Here is a 21,213-nt window from a genome sequence, read left to right as displayed (position 1 = left end):
CATGGATCAAACAAAATGTATATTTATTGGAGCATAAACAGAACTTCTTTAGAAAATGAGTCTAAATATGACGTGATATCAGTCTCCCTCTAATAATCGGAAGACTATTTTGGCACGAGGTACCTCTGTGGCTTAACACAGACGCCACCTCATCTCAACACGAGCATAGCAGCCAAACACTAATTCTCAAATACAAATAAAGACAGTCTTTACAACGTATTGTTGGCAATATACGACAGTAATTGATACACTCAAAATGAAATTTAGATTTCCTTTCCTTTAAAAAAAAAAAAAAGCAGAGTGGACATGCAAGTGCTGATGGGATTTGGTTCAACAATAAAGTCCTTACAATTAGCATTCATCAGCCTTGTGTATTTTACAATGCATGTTTTAATGAATGCATTTTCTGATTCAGAGCTGTAGAACAAAACACTCCCATAGGTTTCACTCCAATTTGTTGGAGACAAACGCCTTTATGGAATTCATTCTGCTCAATGAATAACCGATTCAGATGCTTGTTAACGAAAGCTCTGTTGCCTATGTGCGTTTCCTATGATTTCACTCATCTCAACACTGTACACCAAAAAAAGGTTTCCTTCAAGGAAGCTGGCTGCGGCACCAACACAGTAGGCCTTCCACCTCCACCAGAATTCTCTTTCTTATCAGCACGCAACCTCCTGGTTCACACAAACAATAAACTGTTTTGACTGATCTTTTATTAGATTCTTACAGGTTGTGGGTTAACAGGGAAACGTCCCCTCATTTGAGGCTTTTTTCTTAGTTTAAACACCTAGGTTTGATGTGAACAAAATCCAGGCTCCATGAAAAAAATACTAATGCTTAACCCAGTTTTCAAAGTAACAACAACAAACCAGTTGACACCATGCCAGCAGAAACAAAACAATAAAACATTAGTACAGGCACGTTTCAGGCGGTGTCCCATTTAGTAGGTCACTTGTTTTGTATGTCCGGCTGAATGAATTGATGAATCCAACATTGTCCATAATATAAAAAACAAATCTTTCACACAGGGGAAAGTGGTTACTTCTAGAAAAAGTCTGAAGCTTTCCGTCTCTTGGGAAGATCAAGGAGATTGTCAGTGATGGATGTAAAGTCCTGAGAGCTTGGCGTCTTGCTTTTGGTTGGCGTTGGTGTACCAGTTGGAGTGGCAAGACCACCGAAAGGTGACTTGCAGGCGACTCTGTGTGAGGGTGAAGGGGTGTAACTTGCTCTTAGTGCTTTGTCCGTGTATTTGCTGGATGTCCGGTTGACCAGTCTCTGTAGTGCGGGTGAGAGGGCAGGGCTAGCACCTTTCGGCGTCAGGCTGTTGCACAAATGAGTCGACATATGAAGGCATTCAACTGCATCTTAATATTTGATTTGAAATCAAAAGAATTTCTTACCTTGCAAGGTTCTCCGTGACTCTTCTGAGGGCGTCCTGCTTCTTTGCACGATTTTTAGCAGCAGCTTCGTTTGCCATCTTTATTCCCAATCGTTCACGTCTGCCAGGCTCTGGAATCTTTAACGAAAGCGTTATATTTCTAACTTTAGACAATACAGATAAAAAAAAGCAATACATAAATGTTATTTTAATCATTTGAAAATATAGTCGTTCAAGCTGCTTTAAACGTTTCTGTGTTTAACATCGCTTGAAATCACAATGGAGGTGCAGGCTGGTTGCAACAGCAATTTTTAACTCCTTGTCGCATTTTATACTGACTAAATGGAACGTAAAGTTTTTACACAAAGCTATACAATAACTATGTGAAATATCAGTACTGAAGAAAAAAACCTAATATGGATAGTATCTTAAAATGTGCCAAGCCAGGGATGCGATGCGATGCACTGCACTGGGAAATTGTCTCAAACGTGGGGACTGTGCAAGTGAATGTTTGTCTAGTGGCATGCAGAGGTTATATAAGCTGGTGGAAGATGAAATGACTCCCTAGAAACCAACTTATATCTTCAAATCTCAGGCAAGAGTGAGCGGGAAATTTAGGATTGATGTCCATACTGACTGAAATGTAAGAAATTATCGTGAGGATTTGTTTCCCAAATCGCCCAGTCCAACCTTAAATGAAGGACCGTGGTTCCTCTCAATACAGGGGGTGTCAGACCCATCAAGGCGAAAAGGGGTGCTTTCAATCTCACCCCAGGTCATCAGCGGTGACTCCAATGCGCCTGTGACAGACACCATCATTAAGAGAGTATCCTCATTTGTGTTAGAGGCAAAAAGAACAGCAGACAACAACACAATATTTCATATTGCTTGTGTGATGTCCATGTGGACATTTCTTGTAAAATCCATACAGTAATTACCAGGAGCCGGAGAGGGTGTTCTCTCATATCCATATCCATTCACAGTCGGAGAATCATGTGGTATCAACTCTTTACCATCTGGACCCACTTTCCCCTGTTTAAACTGAAACAAAAACAATCTTGAATAAGAGAGATACATAACAGTTAATACAGTTCAAACGAATACTGCAATAGACTTACCTGTGCGTTGAGTGCAGCTGCTTGTTGTATCTGACTTTTATTGAGAGCTTTGCTAAATGGGTCTCCGGTAAAGCGAGTGTTCTTGTGAACGACCTCCCGGGGCTTTTTGAAGACAGCATCATCGTCTTTCACACCTGTTTTTTTTAAGTCGCACATGCAAAGAGTAAAGTATTTTTATTGATTGAATGAGTCACTAGCGCTTCAATATGAATGTACATTGTCTACCTTCTGGGTAATACATCAGGGCATTTTTCGCTTTGTATTCCCATGTTTCCAGTCCAGCTTTAACACACTCAAGCGCTCCCTTCTCAATAGATGGCAGTGCAAGGGTCGCCTCGCGTCGCTGGAAAACATCAGTTAACTAGGTTTGAATTATGACTTTTTAACAAAAAAAAAAACACCTCAATGGAATTATTGTGTCTGTCAGTCGCAAAGCAAATACTCCATCTTTCTTGGAACAAGTCGCAGAGCAAGGACATTTCACAAATATGAAGAATTATCACACACATTGAAAAAACAAAGTTCATTGCGCAGTATACTTGGCACATACCTCTTTGAATTCCTCTTCAGCTTCATACAACCAAGAATGCTTTAGCTTCTCTTTGTCCTTTGCCAGGTCCATAATCTGCTCAAAAGACGCATAGTCCTCACTGGTGTTTTTCGCGAGGAAGCGATCCAGACTAGGAAGCTCTTTGTCTTCATCGTTGCCTTCTTTGCTCCCTGAAAACATGTTGTAAAAAAGCAAAATGCTTAGTATATCCACTATTTACCAGACAATTAGGTTGAAGAGAAATCCAAATAAATCCAACTAAACACTGGATTTAGAAAAATAATAGGCAAGTTGAAATGATTTATGATTTATGATTTGAGCCTGTCGTTTCAAGGGAAACAAACTAATTTAAAGCATTTGCTACATACCAGATGCAGCAACTTTACCACCAATGGTTGAGGAGGGTGACGCTGAACGACCCACTGGTGTCTCAAAGCTGGCTGGTGTCACATCTTGCACACAAAAACAGGAGATTATTCAGACAAGATATAAGGAGGATTTCCTTATTGACACAATCATTCTGCGATAAGCAGTAGGTTAACAGAAATGAAATGAGTAGAAATAACTCACAAGGTGCAGAGGACTGAGGTGTGGATTTCGCTAAGGAGGAGCCATATCTAATAGATATCTCCCTCATCCTCTCGAGGTCCCCATTCTCCTCTGCTTCCAGATAATCATGTTGGGCTTGCAGCTTTGTCACATCTGGAAAGAAATCCCTCTCTATGATCTTCTCCAAACTCTGTGAGGGGGAAATGGGGTTATTTAATAGATTTTAGAAATAGCATATAAAGATTTGAAACTACTCATTTTGCCCGGCATTACAATACTAAACCTTAAACAGAAGTGCATTTTGTGAAGTGTTAATGACAGATCCAGGAGAACAATTACAAACCATATTCCATGCCATATTCAGTGGGGAATTACGACCACTTTCATTTACGTAAAACAATCCGCCAAGCCTTCTAACACTTTTTTCCATCTACCCTTTTGTTTCAAAAATGTGATTTTCTGATTTTGTACATGCCCTCCACGCATTTGTAAACAAGAGAAACATCATCCACAAACGAACTCATGTCCGTAAAGAAAAAACACTAACACAACATTAATGGTACCATATGAAAAGTAAAATCGTTGAGCTACACTTTTTTAATAGCCTCCAAGACGCACCATCCTTCTTGTTATGCTAACTATGCTAACACAGCCCAAAGCCCTGCTCTTTCTCAGTGGCCACTGGTGCTATTTACCTCAATGTATTCCTCTTCATCCAGCACATTCCGCTTCAGTTTCCCCTTCTCTTGCTCCTCCGGTTGTTGTCGAACAGCTAGCGTTGTGACCGCGGCGGGGACAAGAGAGCCTGACAGCGCTTTCCTCACGCTGGCACTGCCCTCCATTGTAGCAGCACGGGCTGCTGAACTACCAGCCAGTTTCTGTAATGAATGGCCAAATAAAATCCGTGTTTTATGTTATACCAATCTAATACATTTGAATTACAACTCAGACCGAAGAATTAAGGATATAGCCTACTGATATAATGGTGTTTACCGATAACAAACTGCGAGCTAACAACAGGTAGCTCCTAAGCAGTAGCATGTAAACAGACGTAGCTCCTACGTAAACGTTGAACGCCTTCGTCATTGCTAGTTGCATCATGGGTAATAAAAAAATGTTATTTCTATTTCATTTTTATTTGTTTTATTTCATTCATTATATTTATTTTATTTCGTCCAACTTACACAAGACGATCTAATTGACGATAGACTGTCTTATAATTAAGGATGTAATAAGTAATTTAAAGTGATCGATTCAATGTTCATTTATTTTTGCTTATTTGTAACAACATTTTTCCTAATCTTACATAATTTATCATAATTAAGATTTTGAGTCAAGCTTAATTTTAAATATTTTAAATATTTTTAATATATCGTAAATTTTAAACTCATCATTTTTGCCTAAATTGCATGACGTCTCTGCTGTTGTAAGTCACAAAAAAAGACACAATCAATCAGCCCTGAAACACATTATGATTTCATTCATTTGACACATACTGTGATCTTGAAATCGTTGAGAAAAAAAAAAACAGTACTTACAAATTACCAACCATTTATTCATTTGAAATGACAAATAGACTTAAAATGCGTCTCTTATGTCATACATGAGGTTTTTATTTCAACATTTGCAGAGCAAAACAGTTGTTTAGTCGTCTGTGTGCCCCATATTAAAGTTCAGTCTTTTCTGTCTCCTCCATTTAGCTCTTCTGTTTTTGAACCAGACCTGTTGGCAGATAAAACTTTTAAAACCAACACTCAATAATGAATGACCTGCAGGATTTTGTTGTTTCTTTTCCTTCTCATGAATATGTACTGATCACTGCAGACCTGAGTTTGCCCTCGTTCCCTACACAATCCAAGGCTTTTTGTTGTGATAGGATATGACAATGTATTTGTTAACAGGCATGCAAATCCACCAGACGCATGTTTCGACATTGTTAAAAAGATAATGTTGATGGTCATCTGTTTTTCTGCTCTGTTACCTCGACTCTCTCTTCTCGTAGGTGAGTACGCTGAGCCAGTTTCTCTCGGGTGTTCACATCTGGATACTGGTTTTGCAGGAACAGCTCTTCCAGTGCATCCAGTTGCTCTTCTGTGAAGATTGTCCGGTGTCTTCTGGTCCTTCTCTGCACCTGACCGGGAATCTGCTCTTCCCTTTGAGCCTCGCTGAGCCTGCACGATTCCGAGAGCACAACTGTGGGCCATGCATACTGAGAGGCTGCAGAGAAGAGAGCAAATTGGTGATGAAGTCTGTATGTGTCTGGTGAGAAGTTGGTTGATTTTACCTTCATGGAAGAAATCTGTCCTGTATACATCACCACAGTGTGAGCAGAAGCAGCAGCAGCTCACAAAGGCGTGATGAACAGCTTGCCCTCCACCAGGAATAACCACCTTATCCTTTGGTCCGAAAGAACATGACCACATATCTTCATTGCTGTTGAGGTTTTTACCCAGAATATTCTCAATCGTGAAAGGAAACTTTTGTCTTTCTGTCCTGCTCAGTCTGTCCATGTCCGTGCTGTTGGACCACCAGTTCCTCCCTGTTCCCACTCGCTGTTCAACCAGCCTTTTTAATGTTGAAATAAGGGGGAAAAAAACAGCAAAAACTATAATCCCCCCAGATGGACCAGACACATAAAATGGTTGAAACTTAATTCCTGGCTAATCTGGGCAGTTTTGTGAAGGGGTTAGAGAGGACAGCAGATTCGGTTAATCTTGCCTCATTCCTTTCTCCTGAAGAAATCAGATTTCACTGCATAAAATGAGAAGTGGAGAGCGCTTAAGATCCTCATTGTTGAGGTTTTAGAGAAAAGGGGATTGCTTGGTATTAGGAACCTGGATTTAAAGATGAAGGTTTTTATGTGGCTGCAGACTGGCCAGCTGAAGTGGTGAGGATTAGATTCTTAATGTCACTTTCCTGTATTAACTTTTATCAACAACCGATCCAGAGGAATGTGTGTCTGTGATCATTGTTGATGCGTTGCCCTTTTTGAAAATATTTATGATCACAACATGTAATCATATTAAAAAAAAAAAAAAACATTTCAGCGATTGAAAACTGTGTGAATGACATCAAGGAAATGATGTGCCTGGCTTGTCACTGCTTGAGGGCTTGAATCAACTCTTTGTTCACAACTTCCTGTGGTTGTATTGTAGCTGTAGCTGTCTTCTTACTCATTGTATCATTCTGCTTTCCATCGACAAACTGGGGCCAACGGAAAACAGATCATCATCAATTTCGAGGTGGTGTAGTTAATAGCATGGATTCAAGTATCTCTGATTGATTCTCTCACAGCCTCCGGCCTAAATTGATCAATGGTATCATTATTTCCATGTTATTTTTTTCTAATAATGTACATAGTATTAACGAACATTCTCTCGAGATAATTATTCCAGTTATGAATAATCTCATGGAATCACTTTAAAAGCCAGAGGGCGAGGACTGTCTCATGTTCAAATGTACACTGTAGATAGCTGAATATCAAGTGAGATGGAGGAGGGTGCATCCATGACAGGAACTGGCCCCCCACATAACAGATTATAAATACTCTGGAAATAATTTAGTTATCAATATCGATTGTCAGTGGCTCACTGGTAAGAATCGCTGTCACCTTTCAAGTTCCATAATGCACTGCAACATTTGTACAAGAATGGAACAACTTCAGTTTGATTTTGTCGACATGGCTGACCTTTGGCTATGACCTATTCGTGTGGATTGAAAAAGTAAGATCTGATGTGCACAAAAAGGTTCTTTCAGATTTTTCTTGCTTCTGACCGAGAGATTAATACAATTTGGCTCAGTCAAATGCAGAGACACAGAGGAGACCCAGATGACGTGCCGGGAGGAGATTAGGGGACAGGGACACGATCCCACTCTGGTTTGGCGTGGCTCCTCAGCAGGATCTGGCAAAGTCACTCTGTGAAATAGCCTCAGAATTATGATCAACCATCAATCATTCAGATGGATAAAGAGGCTGAATCCTAACCCAACAAAAACATTCAATTAAACTGAATTTATATAATTTTAAACCAGGGCATTTTAAAGCATGTTTCCTTTATTTTGGCTGTGAATGCTAGCATTATTTCCATGTTTTAGATTTGCTAATTCATCTGTGCCTGGTCTGTCTGACTGGAAAGAAACGTAGTAATTATTAGTGACGAGTACACACATTAAGAGAGAATTCAAAGGCGCGCTTTGCCTGGTTTATATTCACTATCATAAATCACATGCCTTATCTGTGCTGAGCAGTCTGTCCTTGACAATGTTCATCTCTGGATTAAAGCTATTGCAGGTTGAATTCATCCCCTCACCAAATCTTGTGATTTCATACAGAGCAACACACCTCTTCCTTGAGAGAATTATTGGATTTCTACAATCTTAAGCTTCCTCAATAAGAGCTTTTGAAAACGATAACAATAAACACCATCTCATTCCTTTGACTGTGGTTTAATAGCATCCCGATTGTTGATGTATAGTTGGTCCAGGGAGCGAGACCGTTATCAGCAGCTATTGCCCTCGATGGGAGGAATTGTCACGCAGCCACATCAGGTCACCCGGTTCAAAATTCATTAGTTTTACTCATTTTGGAATTTGTGGCATAAATAAAGCATATATATATATATATATATATATATATAGGGTTGTGGGGAGGGCTGGAACCTGGGCGAACACACCCTGGTCAGGTCGCCAGTCCATCGCGGTATAACTAATACTATAAAGAAACGCGACAAGTCACTAATTCACGGGGAATAAATTGGCAATCAACGACGCACTCACTCGAACATAAAGAAGTGCGAGACCTCCAATAAAAGACTCAAGTGACTGAAAGACCATGGCTACATGTTTCAGTTTGATAAAATGCAATGCACAGTAAAAAAAAACCAACTATAAATAATATATGTACCACATGCTCATGATCAATCTGAAATAAATAAACTATATATCTGTGGTGTTATTTTGTCTCAACAGATAATCCAAATCAAAATATAAAATGACATGTGACATGTTAAACAAAAACAAATCCAAAAATTTGAAATTAACTGGGTTAAAAATTGAGAGATTGGATAGAAATAATAGTTACTGAACGTAACTTCAGTTCTATGAATACGTGCGGAGCCCTCTAACGGGCTTCGCTATTGGTTTAACCACTCCGAGGCTCCGCCTCGCGCCTGAGAACTGATTGGCTTAACTCTCCACCCAGGAAGGCTCCACCTCTCCCCATAAATCCCCCTGTTCATCACCATTCGTCTCCTTTTGGAAACTCTGCTCGGCCTGCTGGGCAGACCGTTAGAGGGCTCCGCACGTATTCATAGAACTGAAGTTACGTTCAGTAACTATTATTTCTATGTCATACGTGCGTCGCCCTCTAACGGGCTTCGCTATTGGTTTAACACCTCGGCGAAGCCCGTAGGGATGAGTTCCCTCCCAGCATGGCCCTCAACCGAAGGACCAGCCGAAACAGAAGCCAAGCACGACCAGTGACCCACCTCAAGATGGCCCTGAAACCGTCTGCAAGACTGAATGGGCCACGGATCCCGAAGCCATATCCCTGAGATATGCTCGGGCGAATGTGGAAGCCGATGACCATGATGCAGCTTCACAGATGTCCAGCATCGAAACACCTCTGAACAAGGCAGCCGACGTGGAGATGGCCCTGGTCGAATGAGCCTTCAACCCAGCTGGAGGCTCCGCTCCTGTGGCCTCATATGCTGTGGAGATGGCTGCACAGAGCCAATGAGCTAAGCGCTGTGTGGTCACCGCTCTCCCGGCCGACTGACCACCAAAACATATGAAAAGTCCCTCCGACTTTCGTATCCCCTTGGTACGGTCCAGGTAAGCCGCCAGGGCCCTCACTGGACAGAGCAGGTGCAAACGCGCCGCCTGCTCATCCTGATGTGGCGGAGGAGAGAAAGCTCTCAAAGAGATGATCCGCGACCGGGAAGTCGATGTGATCACTTTAGGGATATAAGATGGATTCGGTTGGAGGGTGACCGAATCACCATCAGCCCCAAAAGACAAACATGTTGGCATGACTGACAATGCTGCCAAGTCCCGAACTCTTTCAGCAGAAACCAGGGCCAAAAGAAGTGCAGTTTTATATGACACCATTTCAATGTGAGCAGAGGCCAAAGGCTCAAAAGATGAGCCGCACAGTCCCTCCAGGACCACTTGAAGACTCCAGCGCGGGACCACAGTCCTCGCAACTGGTCTGATCCTGCGAGCACCACGTAAGAAGCATTTCACGACAGGGTGACTCCTGGCTGAAAACCTACCAAAACCTTCATGGCCCGCAGTAATGGCAGCTGCAAACACTCCCAGTGTAGAGACTGCACGGCCCTTGTCCAAAAGTTCCTGCAGGAAGCCCAGAACCCCAGACAAGGGACAAGACTGCTCGACCAAATAGCAACAGTCAGAGACAGCCCGCGTGTGAGAGCCTGCGATGTCATGTCGCTACTGGGACTCATGTCAGCAGCGCACCCAGTAGTGAAACTGGGGCTGTTACATATGAGAAGAATGCAGAGATGGTTCAGCCGCTTGAAGCTGGACCCGGTGAAGGACAAGAATTGCCGACTGGTGCTGTCCGGCCAGGCGCGTCGGGATCTGGTGTTCTGGGACTCTCGGGCACGTCTGATGGGGGGCATGCCGGTTGGTTGTGTTCCGCGATATCTTCACGTGTTCACGAGTTGATGGCGGTGGAACTAGTACTTCACCACTTTGCTCCTTTCATCGAGGGGCACCATGTTATGATAAGGTCGGACAACTCCACTGCTGTGGCCTCCCTGAACAGACAGGGGGGTGTCAGGTCACCCGCTCTCCACAAGGTGGCCGCAACCATCTTAGTATGGGTGGACAGTCATCTACTGTCACTGAGAGCACGCCACGTCCCGGGGTCACTCAACGTGGGAGCAGACAGGCTGTCGCGAGGGGGCGCCCTGATGGAGGAGTGGGAGCTGTCTCCTCGACTTATGACGTCGGTCTGGAACCGATTCGGATTACCAGTTGCGGATCTGTTCGCAACGAAAGCAAATGCAAAATGCCCCCTCTGGTTCTCTTTGAGACCGTCGGACTGCCCTCCGCTGGGGGTAGATGTTCTGGCGCATCGTCACTGGCCACGGGGGCTCCTGTACGCTTTCCCTCCGTTGAGTCGCATGATGCCACTGCTGCAACGGATAAGAGATCAGAAACTGACAGTGGTGGTGGTGGCCCCGGAGAGTCCGGGCACCAGGTGGTTCCCCAACCTAGTGGAGCTAGCGGTGGGGGAGCCATGGCCAGTCCCCAACGTGCCTTGGGCCCTGACACAGGCGGGTGGGACGATCTTGTCTCGCCCTGTCCTCGGACGTCCACTCAAGGTTTGGTTGCTGAGAGGGTGAGACTGGCTAACCTGGGTTTATCTGATTCTGTGGTTTCCACGATTCAGAGTGCTCGGGCTCCAGGCCACCACCAGAGCGTATGCTTCAAGGTGGCGGGTCTTCGACGCCTGGTGCAGAGGAAAGGATCTGGTTGCAGTCTCTTGTCCCTTGTCTGGGGTTCTGGGCTTCCTGCAGGATCTTTTGGACAAGGGCCGTGCAGTCTCTACACTGGGAGTGTTTGCAGCTGCCATTACTGCGGGCCATGAAGGTTTTGGTAGGTTTTCAGCCAGGAGTCACCCTGTCGTGAAACGCTTCTTACGTGGTGCTCGCAGGATCAGACCAGTTGCGAGGACTGTGGTCCCGCGCTGGAGTCTTCAAGTGGTCCTGGATAGAACTACCATATTCTTGAAGTCTTTTATATCTGGGGCTTGATTCGAAGATCAGCGTGTAAATGCGCTCTAAAGTAGGCACATTTGGAAAGATGCTTTCATCGCGCGCATGCGCACCGCGGCGTCAAGGTCCTCCACGGGGCGGCAGAGCGGCGGCGCGGCAGCAGCAGCTGAGCGGAAAAGGCGGGAGCGACTGCCGCTTCCGCGTCCGCGCACACAGCACGGAGGCAAAATGGACGATAAGTTAATACTGGCTGTATTTAATTGTCCCGAGCTATACAATGTCACTTTGTCGAATTACCGGTGCACAGAAAGTCGTGCAAACGCGTGGAGGAACATTAGTGTGTTGCTGGGAATCCCATGTGAGTATTTGTTAGATGTTCATCACAACTTTACTGGCATATTATTCACTGAGCTCTCGTTGTCGCACAAGACTGCGACAACAGACGTGGGTGAGGAGGGGCCAGAACGGTGTTCCGCATGGAACAAGTGACTTGTTATCCGGGCATGAGCGGGAGGGCAGCCGGTGTAGATGCGTCGTGTTTACCGTGCTAGCGGTAGCTGGCGCTGGTCGCTGCCGTAGGCCGCGCTGCGCTCAGCGGTCCGCCTCTGCGCCGCTAGCCGCGTGTCGGCCACGGCGGAGCGGATGAGGAACGATGCGCACCGAGGCGGACTCGCGCAGTGTGGACGCGTCAATATTGGCACATGTTGCAAGACCGCGACTAAAGATGTGCATCGAAACTTAAATTAGGTCAAATGAAACGGACGAAAGAGTGCTGGAACTGGTCGCAACTTTCAAGACACGCTGTTTAAACTCGCTTGGAAACACGATGAAACAACGGCTCGTTTGAAAAAATAGCGATGGAAAAGTGTGTGCCGCATCAACGACAATGTTGAAACTATTCGCGAGACCATTGCGCTGTAGTGACGTGTAATAACAAGGTCATTCGCATTAAGTGGTCCAAACGGCTGATGAGTAATGATCAGAACAACAATTCACAAAGTTACTTTCGTTGTGTTTAGCAAATACAGTGACTGTGATTCATGACAGATTGGTTTCACGGAGGAAATATAGAATCTAGTCGCTATCAGAAAGTTGATTTAAAAAAATAACAAATTTGCTCATTTTTATGTGCAAAGAACTTTATTTTTTAGAGATGGTTACAGACTATTTCACTGAGAAAGTATGACTGTGATTGAGGTGAAAGTGTAACTTCTCATACAACTGTTTTTCAGCGGAAGAATGCAAAAGAAAGTGGAAGAACATGAGAGACCGTTACTTGAAAGAAGTCCGAATGGAAATCAAATGCAAGAAGCAAGGGGAGATAGTACAAAGCAGATGGAAATACAGACAGTTGATGAACTTTATTGCACCCTTCACTGGCTCCAGAAGTGGAGTAGCTGATGTGTGTGGCAACAATGAGGAAGACCAGGACCATCCTGACATGGAGTCTGGCAGTGCAGAGGGGGAAACCCCGCTGACAGAGGTCACAAAGATGCCACTGTCGTCGATGAAAGTTCAGAGTGACCTGAAGCCACAGGTCCCTTTCGTCTCACAGCTGCCGCCTGCAGACCCGCAGCTCGCCACCCGCCTCAAAGCATCACCCGTTTCACAGGTCAGTCCGGTCAGCAAAATGGGGCGGAAAAGGCGACTCATGGATGAGTCCATACCGCTGCCGACTTCGACCAGCACGCCTTCAGCAACAAAATGGTTGGTCAAGGACAACGCCTCAGCCCTTCCCAACCGACAGAGAGACGAGGACGAGTTGTTCCTCCTCAGCTTTGTCCCGGCTCTCAAGAGACTAGCTCCACAGAAAAGGTGCGAGACGAAAATGAAGATTCAGCAGATAATGTATGAAGCAGAATTCAACATTGCACAGGACTCTCATGAGAAACATTCGGACACAGAAACACAGGACTGATCCTGGACTCTTATCCTTTAATAAGCACAAAGTAGAACCTGATCTGTCCGGTCGGTTTTGCTTCGAACGTATTTCTCATCTGTGAGACTAATATTTGTCATACCAAAGCTTTTTTATCCATCCATATAACAACAAGGTCATGCTTAAGTAAAGATTTCAATGTTTTTAACAAACAATTTGTCTTTCATCATTGCAGAAAATAATTGGTTCCATGGAAAAAAATCCCAGCTTATTTCAACAATCATTAAAGGTTTTAGGAATCAAAGAGACAGTTCAGGGTCAAAATAAAAAAGTGTAAAATAATTAAATTTATTTGCCCAATTATGATCTTTTGTTTGTTGCTCGTTGTTATAGTTTTGATCCTATAGAAACATATAAGTGAGAACCAATTACCTTTGTTGTTTTTATGTATTTGTGTGAAAGAGTTTGTTTTTGTATCTTTCTTTGTTTTATATAAAAACTGAACTACTGAAGCTCCATGTTCTATGTATTCATGGAACCGAAGTTACACTAGGTAACTCAGCATTTCTCCTCTGAGGCCTGGAGGAATTCAAGTCCTGGACTGGTTGATGCTCAAAACCAGCGATGGAGGTGCAAAAGGCCGTCTTTACCACCTACATTGGAGAACTGCTGCATCTCCTGGGTCACACGTGCCTCTTATGGAGTCTTTGGAAGTAGATCCACTGCTGGGCCTTCTTCAGAATAGAGACGATGTTCTGCTTCCACAGAAGACCCTGGGAGATGGTGGTCACCAGGGATGCAAGGAGGGAGAAACGCTGTCCAGATCTGGAGCCTTTCTGATTTTCTGTTTCAGAAAGCACAGCAGAAACAAGAACTGCTGAGGCAGTCGGTGGGTGTGATGAGGTCCTTTTCAAACCTGCAGTAGAAGGGCACCACAGTGAAGGAATTGACTGCCTCGGAACAGCCTCATGAGTCAACCCAGTTGCTTTCGAGGAAAGACGTTGAGCTTTAGTCCTTTAAGCTCAGTTGCGGAAAAAAATGACTCAGTCCGATGCCCCAGGTTCAGGATCATTACTATTATCACTGGAAAACAAAGGCATGGACGAGCATACAATGTAGTTGTTGGGCACCTAAAAACGATTCAACAAGGGAGGTATGTCTACTGTCAGGACAACCTAAAATATTTGAAAGAATTCAGCAATTACATCGGGTTTCATCAGGTTGATGTTTATTTACACCGCCACCTTCTTCTTCAGTTTTAAATCTACAGTCATTTACATGTAACTACGCTCAAAAGATGATATCAGAGGGAGGAAGAACACCGTTCTATCACACATGCTGTCATTTGACTCTCGAGCTCCCGAGATGCCTTTACTGCCTTCAAATAAGGATATGTTGAATGTGTTACAGTTTTGAGAATTCAGACCTCCATTAAGTTAGCAAACGAAAGTGTCATGTATTTTGGGTGGGCTGACACAAAAATCCAGACGCACCCGAGCCGTTACTTCTTCATCACATAACACAGGCTAACAAGAGCGGCTAGTTAAAGAAATCCTTTTCAAAACAGGTATTTTCGTATCACAATACATCTGTTTTCAAAGTACAAAAAAATATGCTTTTGCCGTTCTTCGAGCAATATTTCACTGAACAATACATTTACACACATTCATGATCAGTTTTTATCAATTTAGTTTATCCCTCCTGTGTTAATATGCTAACGCGCTGCTGTTGCATGGTGTTGCCCATTTAACTGAAAGTGTTTACCACATGATTTGTTGAATAATCAGAATCGTATTTTACCAATGCTGCTGTATGATAGCGCCACATTATTAACATCGCAACCTTATCTAAAAATATGTCAACATGTCATGCTTGGGTTCCATGACTCCTAATACTGGCGCTTAGTGTAGAGTACTGTAAATTACTATTTAAAAAAAAAAAAAATCAATACATTTCCTTTGAAAATGCTGTTATTGCAAGGCTTCAAATGTTCAACAGTCTGACAGGCAACATTTGAAATTGTAAAAGTGAAAAATGAGCAACCGGAAGATGATCACGATTCAACTTGAGTCATATGTGTTCAGACTAAAATCAAATCATTTAAGGCTTTAAATACATTTTAAAAGAAAAGACTGCAACCGAGCATGCGCCAGTTACAAAGGAGGATGAGCATCCAGTCTTGAATGGCTTTGATTGGGAGATAAAATAATCTTTGTCAAAAGGTGTTTTCCTGGCGTTATGCGATCAGCAGCCAAAACATAATCACCAGAGCGACAAACAAGAACAGTCGGGACAGGAAGAGTTCGTCTGTGTGCTGCGGAGTCCCAGGGTGGGCTGCGTGGAAAAAGTGAATTGAGTCAAGATGGATTCAAGAATCAGTGTGGTCAGCAGAACGTGACAAATGCAATATACCTGGTGGAGGTCGTCCATCATTTATATTAAAAGCTGTAGCAAATATACCAAAAGGAAAGGCGCCGATTCCAAAGGACATCTGGAGTCCGCCATCTCCAAAACCAAAACCTTGAAAACCCTGAAGAAACACAAGCAAGTCAATCAGAAAAATGCCACTTCTGAGTGCACGTAAAAGTAAGCTTGCAGGACCTATAATGGGCAAACCTCCCTCAGAGCTCTGCCACAACAGCAAATAAAAAGAGTTTCTTCAGACTTAATGTTGTTTGATCACAGCGGCTGCTGGCGGCTACAGCTGAGTGACTCAGATCGAAGAACAGTTGCGTTGCGCGCCTCCCATCGTTGATTTCATTAGCATATGAAAACCATACACAGCTCATTGAGATGTACCGTATTTTCCGGACTATAAGACGCTACTTTTTTCTCACGGTCTGAACCCTGCGGCTTATACATTGACGCGGAAAATATATGGATTTTTACTAGGGATGCTCCTATCGATCGGCCACCGATTATGAAAGGCTGATCTCGGTGTGATCGGTGAATCCCCGGTGATCCCTGCCTGTCATTGCCGATCATAAAATCTGATCGCAAGTGACAGCCGGCGCTCTGATGAAGCACCGGCCGTGGTTTGTGATGCGTCCACTCCTCCCACCCTGCCTGCCGACTCGCTGCTCGCTTGGTAACAGCATGTCTACTGCGGAGGTTTTTTCAGTCAGTCATGTAAAGTTTGCATCCTGCAGCACATGCACGTTAAAAGGCGTCAACGCCACAAATTAAATACGACATTTAAAACACCAGCACTTGACGGAGCACAGAAAGTTTTCCATTCCTCTGCAGGAAGCAGCAGTCATTCTGAGCCTGGTCACATCAAAACAATGACATCATCCGCAGCTCTGCCAACAGAGACGATCTTCTGGAGGGTGAAAACAGCGCATTTTGAACACTTTCAATGTAAATAAGATGGGAGGAGTTCATGACTGAAGTTCAGAACATTGCCCAGATTGTTTTATAAGTCGGTCTCAATGCTGGACCCCATTTTCAAAACTAGAACTAGAGGATAGATAGAAGTGACCCTCACGCATTTTCTGCTGCACAGACAGCAACAGTGCACCCGTAACTGATGGACCGGTGCGGCTTATGCATGAAAGAGAACTATGACTGTAATGGGTTTGTTTGTCAAGGTGTTTGGTTCTACCCCTGCAAACAAGACAGCCCATCAGATCACGGATTGAGACAGACAGACCTCATCTAAACAAAGCGCTCCTTTATTTTACTTAAAATGCATAACCACAACTCAAACTTTTACTGACAGATAATGGCAGAGCAAGCTCATGTCACCCTTATACTCAGAGACTTGTTACACAAATTTGTCACCCTCACACAGTAGTGTGAAGTCAACACAGTGGGAAGACCACATGACAGGAAAGCCATCCAAAATGTTTCTGCTGATACTCACATTATTCATTTTTGAATTAGATTAGGTTCTGCTCTCAGTGTCGCTCAAACCAGAGACCATCTCACCCAATCAGTACGAATGTTTTGTTGAATGCAGCAAATTGAGATCAACATGAATCAAACTAAACTAATCTAATGTTTACATAGTTATTTTTACATTTGCAACTGTAAGGGTTTAAATCCTTAATAGTGACATTGTTTGACATCCTCTTTCACACCAAATGACGCAATAAATGAGGACATTTGTGTGCATTCTCTGGGGGGTCTGTTGCTCTGAAATCTGAATCTAATAAATCCCAGTGGGGGACGTTTCTTTACTAATGAATTAGGTGCAGGTCTGTGTTGTTGCCTCTGCATCATTCTCAGGTCTGGTTTCATCATGAGTGTAACATCAAGGTAGCATGAAATCACACACTCATTACTCTCATTATTCTACAGTTGACGCAACAGCATACTCACACCACGGTTTTCAGGCTCTGGCCTTTGTCCTTGTGGGCGAGGGGGAGTTTTTTCTCTAAGAAGACAGACAGAAACGATAAACACATTTAACTGCAGGGTAACTTTAAAATGCCAAATGCGACAGTCTGAGTGACAAGATGAACTTTCCCACCGTGGATCTTGTTGACCAGTGCTGCCTCTGCCGTATAGAGGGATAACTTTTTCCCTGCTGATGCCTGCTTTACACACCGGACACACTTGGCTGGTGGGTTTGGTCTCCAACCACTGAAGTAAAACAAAATGAAACAATGAGTCAATAAAAATATACCAATGCAACTGATATAGTATAGAAGTACAGTTTACCTGATGCAAACAAGGCCAGCTGTGGAATGAAAAAAAAGACATATTAAAACATCCATCCTTGCACACTCACAATACTCCTGTTCTGGATGGATCATAAAACATTATAAAACACAAACTAGTAAACATCATAATTCTGATTGCTCAAGTGGTTTTGTACAGCACAAAAAATAATGTACTGAAACTAAAGGCCATTGAATTTATATAAATGATGCGGATATTTTATTACAATGCACCTTTGTGGCTCCAAAATCTCTCTACCATGCAGTTGAGTAGCCTTGGTTTGAATACTACGAAGGACGAATTTGACCTGGTTATCTGAACGGGACCACTGATCCAGACTTATCAAAACGACTTCTCACCAGAAAAGGTGTCCACACAGACTGATCACGGCATCTTTGGCGGTGTCCAGACAAATATTACACTCAAAAGTGCTGTCCTGGTTGCCACCGTCGGATCCGGCGTTGGCGCTAGTGGAACCGGCGTTCGTGTTGTCGGCGGCCGGAGTGGATCCAGCAGCTGGAGGGGGGGCGGCGGTGGCCATTTAAAAGCGAGTCGGTTCGGAAACGAACTACTGGTGGTCAAAGTCCTTTGGCATTAGGCTCTGGAAAACAACAAAAAACACCAAGAGTTATTAGGTCGGTGCTGAACAAACAGATTAAGACGCTGACCGAGCTCCACGACTAGCATGAACTTAAATTAGCAGTCGCTGGAGCTAAAGCGCTAGCAAAGCCAAGACGTTCGCAAACACCGGCCAGCTCACCCACCACTCCGACAAAATAGCCGAATGCTAACCACCACACGCACATAACACAAGACGAGAAATGGGAAAACACCTAGAAATGACAGACAGCGATACCTGAACCAAGAAGTTGGTCACATATCCATAAACAGATGGAATACGCACATGCGCAGTAGCGCACACGGAAGGAAAAACTGTTCGTTGTGTATTTTTCCCTCGGTTTGGGCTGACAGGTTTCCGGCGTTTTGTTTATAAAATAAAAATAAAATAAACAAAACGCTGACACCGACGTAAACATCGATGTTAAGGTAAACGCCAATGTCAGGATAACAATTTGAATATTGCGCTAATTGCTTGTGCAATATCTGTCATTTTGTAAACAAATTCCGGATACCTAGCAGCATATTTATTTTACTCTTACTTTATTTTGCTCAAACATACTCAGAACTAGGTTGGTGCTGGAAAGTGAGACCGCTGTGGACAAGGAGTAACAGAGGTATTCAAGATAAGAGCAGGATTACATTAGGGATCGGTGCTCAGTCCTGGGAACAAACTTCTGTCCAGGGCAGCTAAGACAAGGTAATTTACTTCACAAGTATTTCACTTTTTTGCTCCACGTCAAGTATTTGCGTCTTTACTCTGGACTTTTCAAAGTTACCAAGCTTTATTTACAGTCCAGGAAGATGGATGTATGTTGAAGAATAAAACAACATTTTAAGTCACACTTTATTTCACAAGCTTTATTCCACAAAAAAAGAATAAAATAATATATATACATATACTGTTACCCATTACATTTTTTAAAAGTATTCAATGACATGTAACATTGTGATCACTCATTCAAAAAAAAAAATGTTTACACATTTGGTGATGAATTATTGCCATTTCAAAACAACTAATGTCGAATGATTTCCATGGGCTTGGCCTGTGAGTGAAGGTTCCCACCCGTGCGGATGTCCTCTGCCATGGCTTCCTCTATTCTTGAGGCCAAGGAGCGCCTCAGTGTCTGTTTGAAGTCATTTCCAATAAAGACGTAGAGAACTGGTGAAATGAAACTGTTTGCTGAAGCCAATGTGGCTCCCACCTTCAATCCAGTATGAAGAACCTCAACGTTTTGGTTCTGATAGTCCAACTCCAGAAGAACAAAAGTGTGATAGGGAACCCAGCACAAGAAGAACGACAACACCAGAGCAGCCATCAATTTGTATGGCTTTGTTGACTTGATGGTCATCCCTCGCACTTTTACTGCGAGCACTGAGCAGCAGAACACGATGATGAGGAAAGGTATGAGAAAGCCAAAGACGAATCGGGCCAGCGCTACTGCTTTGTGCCTGGAGTGGTCCATGTAATAAGTGTGGCACTGGGTGACGGAGCCTTGAACTGTGGTCTGCCTGAAGACCAGTGAAGGTACTGTGAGGAGCGCCGACAGCAGCCACATGAGGACGACGGCTCCGAGCGCTTTTCCTACCGTGCGGTTGTTGTGTGACCACACGGGGAATGAAACCATCAGGCAGCGATCAGCGCTGATCAGAACCAACAGAAACACACTGCTGTACATGTTCAGAAAGAGGATAGAGGAGCTCAGCTTGCAGAAGAGTTGACCGAACGGCCAGTGAGATGTGATCATGTAGAAAACATCCAGCGGGAGAAAAACGCAGAACAAGAAGTCCGAAACAGCCAGACTGGTGTACCAGGTGGTGATAACTGTTCTTTTCATTTTGCATCCGCAGATATAGATCACCAGTGAGTTTCCGAAAAGACCCAGAAGACAAATGGCGATGTTTAGGACCAGCAGGACGTGGGACCGATTTGAGTGAGGATCGGTGACGTTCAGATGTTCGGTCACAGTCCAGATATTATCTGTTTCATTGTCTGGAGTGTAATCTCCATATTCAACATAATCCACACTCATTTTGCCCTGAAACACATCGCAAACATCATTTAATTCAAAGAAAAACAGTGGAGTTTTCTTAAATCGATGCTTATTTATAGAAAAAAAAAAAGGACTCACTCACTATACTCACTGCGCTCCTCAGACGAGAAGTAAGCACTGATCTCTTTAAGTTTGAAACTTCTTACTTCTGCTTCCTCGGCTGTGAATGTGTCCCCTGTGATGAAATCACACACCACATCATCCACCCATTCAGGACTGACAAATAGCTTGTAATCAGCAAAGGTCAGGTTTCCGATCCCATCACTACTGTTTTTTTTTTTTTGTTATTTGAAATATCACTTAAAATACAAATTTTTACTACATTTAGACTCCTTTGAAAAAATAACTGACAAAAAATATTGACAAACTAAACTTGCGTTTACTTTGCGGTGTCACAGCTGGTGTTGAATATTTCAGGGTGATTTAGGGAACAAGTGAGTGCATTTGTAGAAATGGATTGAGCACAGAACAGCTTATTTAAGCGATGAATAATGATTTGAAGTTGAGCCAAATAGGATGTATTCCAATTTAAGGAAACTACTGAGATGTAATTCAACATTATCTGCATAGAATTTTTCACTTCTCTTTGATGTCTGAGGAATATGTTAAGATCTCAAACTCTCTACAATAAGCCATTAAGCCTGTGCTGCTGTGGTA

The 21,213-nt window shown here is 43.4% G+C and overlaps 5 protein-coding genes across 6 annotated transcripts; 1 reads left to right on the top strand and 4 right to left on the bottom strand.

Moving 5' to 3' along the window:
- Positions 1–6: 6 nt before the first annotated feature.
- Positions 7–4,661, bottom strand: ess2 (ess-2 splicing factor homolog). The gene is made up of 10 exons (XM_053879525.1): positions 4,294–4,661; positions 3,620–3,788; positions 3,418–3,501; positions 3,050–3,219; positions 2,725–2,842; positions 2,500–2,633; positions 2,320–2,422; positions 2,072–2,181; positions 1,404–1,519; positions 7–1,324 (listed from the first exon to the last, which is right to left on the bottom strand). The coding sequence occupies exons 1-10, from the start codon at positions 4,438–4,440 to the stop codon at positions 1,048–1,050; spliced, it is 1,428 nt and encodes a 475-aa protein (XP_053735500.1). The 5' UTR covers positions 4,441–4,661; the 3' UTR covers positions 7–1,047.
- A 511-nt stretch (positions 4,662–5,172) lies between these two features.
- Positions 5,173–6,397, bottom strand: LOC128752462 (homeobox protein goosecoid-2). The gene is made up of 3 exons (XM_053853689.1): positions 5,883–6,397; positions 5,580–5,815; positions 5,173–5,320 (listed from the first exon to the last, which is right to left on the bottom strand). Exons 1-3 carry the CDS (start codon positions 6,106–6,108, stop codon positions 5,243–5,245), a joined length of 540 nt encoding a protein of 179 aa, XP_053709664.1. The 5' UTR covers positions 6,109–6,397; the 3' UTR covers positions 5,173–5,242.
- Positions 6,398–11,555: 5,158 nt separating this feature from the next.
- On the top strand, positions 11,556–13,492 carry LOC128752024 (uncharacterized). The gene is made up of 2 exons (XM_053853041.1): positions 11,556–11,698; positions 12,573–13,492. The coding sequence occupies exons 1-2, from the start codon at positions 11,569–11,571 to the stop codon at positions 13,256–13,258; spliced, it is 816 nt and encodes a 271-aa protein (XP_053709016.1). The 5' UTR covers positions 11,556–11,568; the 3' UTR covers positions 13,259–13,492.
- A 940-nt stretch (positions 13,493–14,432) lies between these two features.
- rnf185 (ring finger protein 185) lies at positions 14,433–18,800 on the bottom strand. Its single transcript, XM_053878464.1, has 7 exons — positions 18,741–18,800; positions 18,244–18,485; positions 17,885–17,903; positions 17,694–17,806; positions 17,543–17,597; positions 15,632–15,749; positions 14,433–15,553 (listed from the first exon to the last, which is right to left on the bottom strand). The coding sequence occupies exons 2-7, from the start codon at positions 18,423–18,425 to the stop codon at positions 15,456–15,458; spliced, it is 585 nt and encodes a 194-aa protein (XP_053734439.1). The 5' UTR covers positions 18,426–18,485; positions 18,741–18,800; the 3' UTR covers positions 14,433–15,455.
- A 602-nt stretch (positions 18,801–19,402) lies between these two features.
- LOC128748979 (chemerin-like receptor 1) lies at positions 19,403–20,692 on the bottom strand. 2 transcript variants are annotated; one of them, XM_053848133.1, is made up of 2 exons: positions 20,639–20,692; positions 19,403–20,541 (listed from the first exon to the last, which is right to left on the bottom strand). In XM_053848133.1, exon 2 carries the CDS (start codon positions 20,533–20,535, stop codon positions 19,519–19,521), a length of 1,017 nt encoding a protein of 338 aa, XP_053704108.1. In that variant the 5' UTR covers positions 20,536–20,541; positions 20,639–20,692; the 3' UTR covers positions 19,403–19,518. The 2 variants fall into 2 exon arrangements, with proteins under 2 accessions (XP_053704108.1, XP_053704117.1); XM_053848142.1 differs by having other exon boundaries at positions 20,635–20,645.
- Positions 20,693–21,213: the final 521 nt, after the last annotated feature.

This window comes from Synchiropus splendidus, chromosome 1 (assembly GCF_027744825.2).
Source record: "Synchiropus splendidus isolate RoL2022-P1 chromosome 1, RoL_Sspl_1.0, whole genome shotgun sequence".
NCBI classification, from domain to species: domain Eukaryota; kingdom Metazoa; phylum Chordata; class Actinopteri; order Syngnathiformes; family Callionymidae; genus Synchiropus; species Synchiropus splendidus.
The sequence above is the reverse complement of the archived record's forward strand: the minus strand, read 5'-3'. Positions and strand labels throughout refer to the sequence as shown.

Coding starts and splice junctions, on each gene's coding strand:
- ess2 (XM_053879525.1), bottom strand. CDS start 4,440: ATGGAGGGCAGTGCCAGCGTGAGGAAAGCGCTGTCAGGCTCTCTTGTC. Junction 2,634..2,724: donor CCTGATGTATTACCCAGAAG/GTAGACAATGTA, acceptor TAAAAAAAACAG/GTGTGAAAGACGATGATGCT. Junction 1,325..1,403: donor GTCACGGAGAACCTTGCAAG/GTAAGAAATTCT, acceptor TTTGTGCAACAG/CCTGACGCCGAAAGGTGCTA.
- LOC128752462 (XM_053853689.1), bottom strand. CDS start 6,108: ATGGACAGACTGAGCAGGACAGAAAGACAAAAGTTTCCTTTCACGATT. Junction 5,816..5,882: donor GACAGATTTCTTCCATGAAG/GTAAAATCAACC, acceptor TCTTCTCTGCAG/CCTCTCAGTATGCATGGCCC. Junction 5,321..5,579: donor TACGAGAAGAGAGAGTCGAG/GTAACAGAGCAG, acceptor ATCTGCCAACAG/GTCTGGTTCAAAAACAGAAG.
- LOC128752024 (XM_053853041.1), top strand. CDS start 11,569: ATGGACGATAAGTTAATACTGGCTGTATTTAATTGTCCCGAGCTATAC. Junction 11,699..12,572: donor TGTGTTGCTGGGAATCCCAT/GTGAGTATTTGT, acceptor ACTGTTTTTCAG/CGGAAGAATGCAAAAGAAAG.
- rnf185 (XM_053878464.1), bottom strand. CDS start 18,425: ATGGCCACCGCCGCCCCCCCTCCAGCTGCTGGATCCACTCCGGCCGCC. Junction 17,598..17,693: donor ACTGGTCAACAAGATCCACG/GTGGGAAAGTTC, acceptor CTGTCTTCTTAG/AGAAAAAACTCCCCCTCGCC. Junction 15,554..15,631: donor TGATGGACGACCTCCACCAG/GTATATTGCATT, acceptor TTTTCCACGCAG/CCCACCCTGGGACTCCGCAG.
- LOC128748979 (XM_053848133.1), bottom strand. CDS start 20,535: ATGAGTGTGGATTATGTTGAATATGGAGATTACACTCCAGACAATGAA.